The sequence below is a fragment of the Drosophila virilis genome, unplaced genomic scaffold (genome assembly GCF_030788295.1).
Source record: "Drosophila virilis strain 15010-1051.87 unplaced genomic scaffold, Dvir_AGI_RSII-ME tig00001822, whole genome shotgun sequence".
NCBI classification, from domain to species: Eukaryota; Metazoa; Arthropoda; class Insecta; order Diptera; family Drosophilidae; genus Drosophila; species Drosophila virilis.
In genome coordinates this window covers 479,682-492,095 of record NW_027212860.1, presented here as the reverse complement: position 1 = coordinate 492,095, position 12,414 = coordinate 479,682, and the positions used below count along the sequence as shown (strand labels likewise).

Below are 12,414 nucleotides of genomic sequence, written 5' to 3'. Positions count from 1 at the left end.
AATGCTACAGATTTCGTTTTCGTTCTCAATTTTCAAAAAATCATGCTGCATAGTAGCATTTTGTTGTATGGCGTTACTCATCTTAGTGTTTATATTGTCTTTGGTCATACCATATGCTGGGCTGCTCACAGCATCATCAACTCAACTGACGGGAAATACCTCCACATTGCCCTTGATAAGTTTTCAGAACTCGCAATGATACAACCCATAGCATCAAGTACCATCTCAGATATAGAAGGACACTTTTATAATTAATCAACGCCTTTCCTAGGACCAAAACAATTTACTGTCACAATAAAGGTATATGTTAAAAACTCGGTATCGAAATAATTAACGATCCACTTCTATATAGCACGTTAGATGCACAACACTTTGGGGGAAATCGAAAATGGGAAAAGGTGCTTGTCAATACAAAGAGGGATCAAAGCCACCGTCTTAACACTCGAACATTATGCAAAATGCCAATTGAAGAACTACACATAGCTCCAGGCCAAATGGTGGTTAAAAATGGAATCCATACATTGCAACATTTGCAGTTGGATAATAATAACCCGTCTAGATAGAATACGATATTTGAGGTATTTGAGGAAAAGTCCAACAAAAGGGTTGCAAATTAACTTACCCCCTTCTGTAAAAAAACAATGTGTTGAGTTATATATTTTACCCTATAACACGTAGTCGATGGTCCGGGGCAGCGACATCGACAGGATGCTGACTTAGCGCCTCGTGACTGTTCTTAGCTTGGGAACTTGGAGCGCGCATGCGTGGACACTGCTGGTGTTAGATTTCGTCGATCGTTATGTTGCATCGTTAGCTACTTTTTTAGCAAACATATCCGCTCTTGCGACTCTTTGAGAATCATTTGTGTTAACTCCTTTCTTGGTTAAATGAAACCCGTCCTCGGATTTCTGTAATGAAAAGTCAATGCCTCTGATTTTAAGACGTCGGGGATGATGTAAAGCAAGAAAACTACGGCCAGGATAGCGCAGCTCTGAATATTGGCCTGGCTAGCAATCAGGTCTGTAGGTCATCTATGTGCTGGAGGTTTTTCACGCGTAGTTAATGATTGGAAGCTAAACAGAGCCGTTTTAGATGCCTAGTAACGTTGGCTTGGGCCACGGTGGATACCGCGAGTTTTTTATTAAATGCCCCTTAGTTGTTGGCATACAACGTATTGTTCAAGTAGACCTTCTTAAAAGTTAGCAAGTAGAGATTTGTTGGCCTATCCCGTTATCTACGACGTTCATGGTTGCGTCAGTGATAGTAATTATCTCTTCGTCGACCACAGTGACCGAGTCCAAATGGCCCGGTTGAGTGCTGCATTGCGCGACAGTTCCCGATACAAGCTGTTGAGCACAGGTTGACATCAGGGTCCTTTTGCAGATAGCATTGCCCACTTTTGGATCACACTTGCTGGCAGCGAAGGTCTTCTTACCACACTCAGCGACCGTATTGCCTTCCTCGAAATTTTAAATTGGGCTAAACTTTAATTTTTTGCAAACAAATTTTGTTTTTGGGAACTTAATAAGAAAATAGAATTAATTCTCATTCTGGAAAATTTTGATGTTAGCGTTTCCTAAAATATCTGCTACACTGACATTCGTTAGGTGTTCATTCGTTATAGCATTAATATCGATACCATCCAAAATTGTAGGGCTGAAGTTTACTTTTGACAAGCTTATTGCGACAATTAAATTTTTAAATCTGTTATTATTATTGTATTTTTTGCCAGAATACTTTCGTACACATGTTCCGTGACCAGACCGTCTGTTTTCTGAATGGCATTTAAGGAGTTTGTAATTTCGATAAGCCTTCTTTGGATTTTGGAGTTTATTTTTATCTGGTAATTTACTGAATTGACTAGTTAATTAATTTGTTCCCAATCGTTAAAATCATGATTTCCTGCTATTACTTTTGGTGCGGTGCCCTGTATATTTCGACTACGAGCATGACGATGGTGAACATGATTTGTTGCCAGTAATGTCTCTATGTGTCTGAGGTCCGTGGCGATAATCTGTCTCATGTGTTCTATATTAAAGAAGACTATGGTATTTCTGGACTCGTCGGCGAAGATTTCGTATGATATCACGTTAGATGTATGTCCTAAGCAAGCGTATTCGTCCCAGATTGTCACGTCACCATATATTATGGGTATGTTAAGTTTAAAGGTGTCAATAAGAAAGATAAAGGTTGTAAGTGCCGTGGGTAATAACTGCCTTAGCCTAAAATATAAAATAATACTTTTTTGAAATTAGTACGGAAAATATTTGAAAAGTGGTGTTGCTTACTTTATTCTGTCCTTATGGACCACCCTCCCCCTAATAAGAACTGTCGTGCCCAGATCAGCCCTTATAACCTCTTCTGAGCATATCGGTGTCTATTTATTTCCAAGACGTTACTGAGATTGTTTATGACCGAATATATTGTTCTTTTGTATTCTATAGTTGATAGTAGAATAAGGTCTATGGTTTCGTGTATCTTCCTATCGATTTCATACACCGTGCGCTTTCTGCGAGAGTGGAGCAAGTTTTGTAATTCGCAGCTATTTCTGATGCTAAATGTCTAATTTTGGGGAAAAAATTATCGCAAATTACTTGATTCATATTTTCTTGTGCGGCTCGGTAGGCTCTAGGCTCCCTGTTTCAACCCCTGTACTAGTCCCAGTAGAGCCCGTACCTGATTCCGTCCCAATTAATCACACTGCCTCAGCCGCGTCAGCTCCTGGCCGCAAAGGTAGACCTGCGCGCAATCTTGCCCAGATTGTTAAAAACAATCATTGTGCCTCGATAGCTCCTCCAACTCCTGTATTACCTACAGCCCCATCAGCGCCTACTTTAACGGTAGTTGCCCCTCGTAGCCAAGTTTTTGTGTCTCGACTTTCGTCGGACACCACTTCTGAGTCATTGGCAGCCTATATTGCTAACAAATCTTCTGCTAACGTGTCAATAACTAAATTTAATTTCTCCACCCCTCGTGAAATATCATCATTCAAAATAAATGTTTCACATGATATGTTCCCAATCATTTGTGATCCCAAATTTTGGCCACCACACATGATTGTTCAAGAGTTCAAGCCTAGAAAGCGTAACCAGCCTGTCACCCTTCCACTCCCTTCAATACAGGGTAACATTTCTGCCCCAAAAAACTAGCTTCATCTTCTGACCAAATCTTTATTCATTATCAGAAAGTCAGAGGTCTCATTTCAAAGCTTAAAAATCTTTTCATGGCCAGCACTTCCTTCGATTCGGATATAATAGCATTTTCAGAAATATGGTTAAACTCAACCATATCTGATTTTGCGATTTTACCGAATAACTTTATTTTGTTTAGAAATGATTGGCCGACTCGAGGTGGTGGGGTGTTAATTGCCGTTAAAGCCACTCTCCAGTCTGAACTATTCTGTTTTAGTACGCCTACTGATGCTGAGATTGTCTCAGTTAAGGTGTATTTTCCTACACGGAATATCTATGTAACATGCTCTTATGTCCCACCTTTTTCTGATATTCAAGTTTATATGAATCATATTACTTGTATTAAAGAAGTTTCTTCACACGTGCGGGATAATGACCTATTAATGGTGTTGGGTGATTTTAATTTGCCGAACATCTCTTGGTCATTATTCACTGCTGAAAATTATCTAGTGCCCTCAGCACAGCACGATTTTATAGACTGCATGCTTAATCTTTCGTTGCTTCAAATCAATTCAATTTCTAATCATATGAATAGAACACTTGACCTTGTATTTGTTAACGACTACCTTATTTCTAATGTGTCTAGGTCCCCTCCTTTATCTCTTCCTGAGGATGTCTATCATCCAACTTTAGAGATTACAATGCTAAATTGTAATCCTTTCATTTCGTGCTCATCAGCCAATAAGCCCCGCTATTGCTTTCGCAAAGGAAATTATTCTTTGCTGAATCAGCTTATTTATTCAACCGATTGGTCTTTCTTATATGACTTAGTTGATATGAATACAGCCATTAATTTTTTTTATATCACCCTAAGCTCCCTCTTAGATGTGTGTATTCCTAAGTCAATTCCTTCGACTACTTTTTCAAAACCACCCTGGTTTACTCCCAGATTATCACATCTAAAAAATGTAAAATCCAAATATTTTAAAAAGTTTAAAAAGTCTGGTTCGTGTACATACTTGGCTAAATATTCCATAGCCAAGTCGAACTTCTTTCTTCTTAATTCTCAATGCTATGAGAATTATCTAATTCGTTGTAAAAGGCAATTCGCCCGAAATCCGAGACAGTTTTATAATTTTGTAAACTTGAAGCGCAAATCTTCAAGATTGCCATCTTCTTTTTTTCTTGGGATGGATAAAGCTAGCAATGACACTGATTCTGCTAACCTCTTTGCTAATTTTTTCCAATCAACTTACTCTTCAGTCTGTCCTAATACTAATTCTTACCCTTATACTATTTCTTCCCCTAGTTCTATACCTCCCCCCATTATTTCACACTCCTCTCTCCTATTAGCTATAAACTCTTTAAAATCTTCTTACTCTCCTGGGCCGGACAATATTCCTAGTTGTCTACTCAAGGAGTGTAGTTCTTCCCTTTTTTATCCATTGCTAAAGCTTTTTAATCTATCCCTTGAAACTTCTGTCTTTCCATCTCTTTAGAAAGAATCTTATATCATTCCTCTTCACAAGAAAGGTGGGAAGTCTGATATACAAAATTACAGGGGCATTGCAAAACTGTCTGCTATTCCTAATTTATTTGAAAAAATAATCACTTCGAATTTGCAGCATTTTTGCAAATCAGTTGTTTCCCCTGTTCAACATGGATTCGTAAAGAATCGGTCAACTACGACCAATCTGCTTGAGTTTACTTCCTTGGTAAATTATGCTTTCCTTTCGAAAATGCAAACTGATGTCATTTACACTGACTTCAGTAAGGCGTTTGACTCTGTGCACCATGACATTTTACTTTTTAAACTTGACCGAATAGGTTTCCCTCTGTCCCTTTTACTTTGGATTAATTCTTATTTAAAAGGTAGGACCCAAAGAGTAATACTGAGGTTGAAAACCTCTAAAAGGGTTCACGTTACTTCTGGTGTTCCTCAAGGTAGTCATCTTGGACCTTTACTCTTTACTCTTTTTATAAATGATCTTCCCTCTGTTATATCACATGCCCGTGTACTCATGTATGCGGACGATGTCAAACTTTTTCTATCATACACTAACTCCCTACATCATTCATGTCTACAAGACGATTTGAACGCTATGCTACTTTGGTGTTCGGCCAATCAATTGCATCTAAATTGTTCAAAGTGTATGTTTATGACATTTAATCGTACTACACTTTATCTTGTCAGTTATACAATCGACAATATGCACAATTCTTTTCGCGCGCTATGTAAAAATTATAATAGTTTGCATCACGTTTTCTCTACCGAACTGTATCTACCCCTAATAAAATCGTTGCTTTAAGGATACCTTCGGGAAGTCGCTGACCACTCCCAGCTATGAGCAGGGGCATAGCTTGCCGGACAGGCTGAAAAATTTTCCCCCACCGGCTCGGCGATTTCCCATTACTTTTCTCTTTGTCCTATCTACTTAACACTCTGTATCTAACTTACACTGCTTTACTTTATTAACAATCTTCTTACATTATTTTTTCCTATTTATTGTATTTTCTTTATTAATATAGCAAATTAAGATTATTTTTAATTTCACTTGAGATCACTTTTTTCCTACTTACAACCTTCTGCTTAGATGTAGGCTCTAATAGCGTCACTGACAAAATTAGCTGTGAAAAGGGGCACAGCTGGCCGGACTGGCAAATAAAACACCTCCATCGGTCGGTGATGCTATTTAGAAAATTGTATCCTTTATCTAGGCTTTTAGCATATAATTCTATTGTACAATCTTTTGAATAATGAGGAAGACACTCGTTTTGTCGACCATTAATAAATAAATAAAATAAAATAAATAAATGTTCCATTGTCATGATCTCTCTCTGCTCGGTTTTATTGGTAAAATCCACTACAAGATATTTGGTGTGCCGAAATGTGGTTGATGGAAAAGATTCAACTAAGATGTGTGGAATGGAAGCTAATACGACATCTGTTTTTACTATATCTTGTAATATTTGTAAAAGGGACTCCTGGTCTGAAAATCGGTCAATGTGTCGTATTTCATTTTTAAAGAGTATGAGTATGAGTATGGTATTTGTTGTATCTATCGTATAAGTGAGGGATTCTTCACTATGAATATTTGCCACAAATGAATCTAGCAAATCTACTAACGCGTTATTATTTTCCTTTCCTGACTTATAAAAAACATGTGCGTTCTGTTCATCCACAAACGTATTCGATCTTTTTAGCCTAGAATTAGGGTTTTTCTCTGACATACTACTTGTTTACGGTTAGTGGTCAGTAAAATTGCATAAATATTTTGGGATCTACTTGGAAAATGATTGCTGGGATATCTGATTATGACAACCTTTAGGAAACTCAGCTGACAGAAGCTGAACTAATTGGGGAAAACAATATAGAAATATTTATAATTACAATACGAGATAAACGATCTGACCAACACTGTAAACAAAATATTAAGTTAAGAGAAAAAGGGTAATCAATACTTCCTAGAAATAGAATACTGAAACAGGCACTAGAGAATCTATTTGAAATATGGCAATCAAAAGATTGGCGTATTGCAAGGTGCAAGGCTCAGTCGGAGACGGACTGACATCAGATGCAAATAGAATAACCTCACCCGAAAATATAATTATTTAAGGGTTTTCTTTGGAGTGGGAAATAAATTAAGTTTATATTGGAGGGACTCCATTTCCAAGGAAAAATACCAATAAATACAACATATACATAACTAATAATGCATACATACAATAAGAAATATTATATTATAGCCGTAAATCTGGCTCATTGCCGCTAATGGCTGTGGAGAAGCCGCCTCCCATATATTAATACCTTACCGTAAATGCACTAGAGCAAATAATACCAAAGAAAAGCAGCCTTTGTAATTACAAGGTCAGTTGCTTTATCTCAATGCGGCGTCTTAATAAAAAAATATATATTGTGCAATGTCTACTTAACAATGGAATCTTGATGGATATGGAAATCAACCTACCTTTTAAAACTCATGCAGACTATGGCAGACACTATTGGGCGTTATTTCTATTTTTCCTTTCATGAACATGAAGCACTCATTAAAAATGAAGACTTCTTTCTCTACACAAAAGCTTGTTAAATTTTAATCATTTTCGGGCACTCCTTTATCCAAATTACTACAAACCACTTCCATAATTAATGGAACCATGACTTGTGTTATTAATTTTCTGGCTTGTAACATTTAATTATTAGCACTTACAAGCATCCAAACACTTCTTGGCATGTCAAAATTGAGACTTGAAGTAAACAATTCAACATTCACCAGTTTTTCCAATAAACATTGGTGCTCATTACCAATATCTGCACCGTCAACACAGTTTTCACAACTTTTTGAATGTCTGCCATTTGTAACGATGTTGGATGTTCAATGTGGCCAATGGGAACAGCAATTTCACATCTACCATAAATTTCATTCGTTCCCCGTAAATGTACTCAGTGAAAAATGACTTTGTTATTGCCAAAAACAGTAACTAGTTACTTTTGAATATTCAGTAAATATCGTTCATCACTAACATCTTTGTCGATGTTCGTATTGACAGGATACGTGGAATTTAATTTTCGACTAGTTTCCCGAATAACTTGGACTTGTACTGCTTCTATATGTTATTCATTATCGTTATTATTAAATAACGATTACCAGTGGTTTTCAAAAGGAAACAGTCTCCGGAGTAAGCCGTCTAACCACATTATTCAAAACAGACATAAAGTACCACGAACCAGCAAGGGCGCCGTAGAAGTTGCAACAAATAAACAATTTTAGATTTCTTCAATAAATATTTCAAAGTTTCTTGAAAGCGATGCAAACAAGCGATGATGCAAAGTTTATTAAAAAGTAAGTGTGACGTTCCAGCATACGATGCAGAACACTGTGATTATATTTATTTTCAAATATGTATGTGTCAATTTAAAACTAATTATACCCTGAACCTATTAAAAATGGGTATGTATTTGTGCAAAATCCAAATGTACAGTATGTCAATAAAGTGTTTTTACTAACAAAAAAAAACTAATTTTTTGGGTTTAGTTGAAAATAAATGTACCTAAAAGTGAGAATTTTTTTTCAATTATAATTTATTTCGATTCTATATTTCTCCTAGAACTTAATGGCAAAAAGAATTGTTAAATAACATTACCCAAACATTTTATAAAATTAAAAAACTAAAAACATTCACATTTTATGCTGTCAATAAAGTGTTTTTACAGCTACGGTAAATTGTTTTGCCGTTCTCTTTTGGGTGATCCCGTTAGATTTGGGCCCATGCGTTTTGGCTTCTCTTGTGTCTTCGACTTTTCTTGTCATTTTCTATTGCAATTTATAACGTTTTGCTTTAATTTTATGAAAAATAAAATGCCAGGAAAAAGAACAACTTTTGAAGTCGCTCAGCTGGTGTATTATAACCATCAGATGGGACGTCAAGTCTCGGAACTGGCTGATATGTTTAATTTATCAAAAGCAACGATATACAACATATTAAACAGAGCCAATAAGGAAGATAGGCTAGAGGCAAAGCCAGTATGTGGTCGACCCTGCAAAATTTCTGACAGAGATAAGCGAAAAATTCTGAGAAAAATTGAGAAAAATCCACAAATTTCGCTTAGGGATATTGCTCAGGAGTTCAAGGAAGAAAGTGGTGTTGATGTGTTACATGAAACTGTCCGAAAATTACTGAATTCCAATGACTACACATCACGAGTTGCCAGGAAAAAACCTCTACTATCGGCGGCGAATATTTTGAAGCGGCTATCGTTCGCTCAAGTCCATGTAAATAGTTCGAACGATTTTTGGAGTAACGTCATATTCTGTGACGAAAGCAAGATGATGCTATTCTACAACGATGGGCCATCCAGAGTCTGGAGAAAGCCACTAACAGCGTTGGAAAACCGCAATATTATTCCAACCGTTAAATTCGGAAAACTATCAGTGATGGTGTGGGGGTGTATTTCGAGCAAGGGTGTAGGAGATTTGACCTTCATTGAGAATACCATGGATGCTAGACAATATCTGAGCATTTTACAGACACATCTCGTCAGTAGTGCACAGAAATTTGGATTCTATGAGGACAATAAGCCAATTTTTAAATTTTACCAGGACAATGACCCGAAGCATAAAGCTCATATGGTAAGAGTTTGGCTGTTGTACAACTGTGGAAAGGTGTTAGACACTCCACCACAAAGTCCAGATATGAATCCAATAGAAAATGTGTGGTCATATTTGAAAAAAAAAGTCGCAAAGCGGAGTCCAAAATCAAAAACTGATTTAAAAGCTGCTGTACTGGAAGAATGGCAGAAGATTCCAGAAACATACATACAAAACCTTATTGTTTCAATGAAACGGCGATTGCAGGCTGTATGTGACGCTAATGGCAGCCACACAAAGTATTAAAAAAAAATATTCCTGTTTTTTTAACATTGTTATTTAGTAATAAAGTTTCGTGTAAAAACACTTTATTGACAGCATAAAATTTGAATGTTTTTAGTTTTTTAATTTTATAAAATGTTTGGGTAATGTTATTTAACAATTCTTTTTGCCATTAAGTTCTAGGAGAAATATAGAATCGAAATAAATTATAATTGAAAAAAAATTCTCACTTTTAGGTACATTTATTTTCAACTAAACCCAAAAAATTAGTTTTTTTTTGTTAGTAAAAACACTTTATTGACATACTGTATGTAACAGGCAGAAGGAAGCATCTCCGACCCCATAAAGTATATAGATTCTTGATCAGCACCAATAGCCGAGTCGATCTAGCCATGTATGTCTGTCCGTCCGTCTGTCCGTATGTATGAACGCAAGGATCTCAGAACCTATGAGCTAGAGACTTGGAATTTTAAATGTAGGTGCTCCTAGTGCCTGCGCAGATCGAGCTTGTTTCCGAAAATCGATAATTTACTCCGTTTCCAAGCAATCGATAAAAATCGATATCCTGTTTTTTGGGGCAATTTTGGTAAATAATAAGAGCTAGAGTCACCAAACTTCTAAAATAGAATATATATATGCATTTGATGTTAGGAGAAGAGGGTTCAGGGTATCCCCTAGTCGGAAGCTCTCGACTAGAATCGCTTACTTGTTTTTTAGTTTAATTCTTCTAAATTATACGATAAAAATGAAATATATTGAACTCGCTTTGTTAATTGCGCACTGACAGCTGTCATCGATTTTTTCACTAGTTCTTTCATATGATATTGCCATACAAAACACAAAACAAATAAGTTAATAATGTGGATTCCGGATGGTTGAGGTGATACGAGGTTGAAGGAAATACAGTTTGTTAACAAAGCGTTTTTAATCGAACTAAATAACCTTATTCTTTCTGTTTATTTAAAAATAAATATACTTAAAAGGGAGTATTTTCTTTTATTCCTAATTTATTTTGATTCTTTCTTTTTTCTTTGAACTTAACGGCATAAAAATAAAATAAAATAAAAAGCAACTAAACATTTTATAGATGTAAAAAAACTAAAAACATTAAAATTTTATGCAGTCAAGTGTTTTTACTCGAAGCTGTAATACGAAGTAAAATATAAAAAAGTAAAGTATTTAATTGAATATTTTGTGCGGCTGCCATTAGCGTCACATACAGCCTGTGTTCGCAGTTTCATTGATTCAACTAGTTTTTGTATGAATGTTTCTGGGTTCATATCAGGACTTTGCGGTGGAGTGTCCAATACATTTCCACAGTTGTACAGCAGACACACACCCTCGCCATTGTCACTCTGATAAAAGTTGCTAGAGTAACAGGATACCAGATTTTGAAATAAACGAAATACATTTTTTAAAAAAATTAAAAAAAAAAACACCCTCGTCGTATCAGCTTTTTACTTTGAGTCATGCTGCTGATAAAGTTCAAAAATTAGCTTATTGCCCTCATAAAATCTAAACTTCCGCGTGCTGCTGACGAGATGTGACTGTAAAATGTATGTCCATCCTTAGTGTCAATGTAGGTCAAATCTCCCTTGCTCGAAATAGACACCATCACTGACAGTTTTCTGAACTTAACTGCTGTTTTCGCAATACGTTACGCTATTAGCGGCTTTCTCAATTTTTCTAAAAATATTCCGCTTATCTCTAAATCGTTGGTTTTGATATTTAAAAATTATTAGCAAAAATACTCACTTTAAAGTGCATTTATTTAAAAAAAAAAAAAAAAAAATCAAACATGGTTAGTAAAAACACGGTAGACACGTTACTGCATGCTGCAACTTGAAATAATTTCGAATGCTAAAACAGTATTCGATTGCTTATATCAAATACAAAATAAATAATAAAACAAGTAAGAGGTTCTAGTCGGGAGCTTCCGGCTAGGGGATACCCTGAACCCTCTTCTTCCAACATCAAATGCATATATATATTCTATTTTAGAAGCCATATGTCAAGTTTGGTGACTCTCTCTTATTATTTACCAAAATTCCCAAAAAAAAACAGGATATTGATATCGATTTTAATCGATTGCTTTAAAACGGAGAAAGTTATCGATTATCGGAAACAAACCCGATCTGCGCAGGGACTAGGAGCACCTTGGCTGTTAAGTAGAGGCATAGCAAATGGTGCGGTTTGTCGCGAGTTCGAGTCCTACCGGGGAAAGTACTTCTTTTTTACATGTGTGGCTGTTGAGTAGAGTCGAAGCAAGTAATACGGTTAGTTGAAAGCTCGAACCCTGCCGGGGAAACTTTTTTTTTTTAATTTATCATTATTACTTCAAACGAGCGCGTTGCGCGAACTGCATTTTGGCGTTGGAATAGGAGGGTTCATAGTATTCTCTAGTCGGCAGCTCCCGACTAGAACCTCTTACTTGTTTATGCATATATTCATGTGCGTCCAGTGCTCCACTCATGGTTAAAGATATTATAACATATTGTTATTTCATTTTCAGCGGTAATAAGCAATGGATTTTGGTGATATACTTATATTTTTTCTTTGTAATTATTGAAGCATTTAAGCATGTTAAAGAAAAGGGAAGAAACAATATTTATAGTTATATTTATACGAAATACATGATAATACTCACGTTAAAAGGGGGTATCACTGGCTAATCGTTTATTTAAAGGGGGAAAGAACATAACACTTAAGAGATCGGCCCGCTAATTTGGCAAAAGCCCGAGAAATGAGGTGAAGGTGCTTTACTCGGGAAGAATGCCTAACCCTATCCCGCAATCGGGATCATATTTGAACGAAAGTAAGTGAATCAGTGTTGTTTTTATACCCTGAACCCATTAAAAATGGGTATAAAAGTATATTGTATTTGTGCAAAGCCCAAATGTATGGAACAGACAGAA

At 36.1% G+C, this 12,414-nt stretch overlaps 1 protein-coding gene across 3 annotated transcripts in view; it reads left to right on the top strand.

Annotated features, from left to right (window-relative positions):
* The first annotated feature begins 7,642 nt into the window (after positions 1-7,642).
* The window catches only part of Kap3 (kinesin associated protein 3), a 72,589-nt gene continuing 67,817 nt past the window's right edge, over positions 7,643-12,414 (top strand). For all 3 annotated transcript variants that reach the window (XM_032433426.2, XM_015168263.3, XM_015168262.3), the window contains exon 1: positions 7,643-7,972. In XM_032433426.2, the coding sequence (XP_032289317.1) occupies positions 7,938-7,972 (35 nt within the window). In that variant the 5' untranslated portion in view covers positions 7,643-7,937. The remainder of the gene's footprint in view (positions 7,973-12,414) is intronic.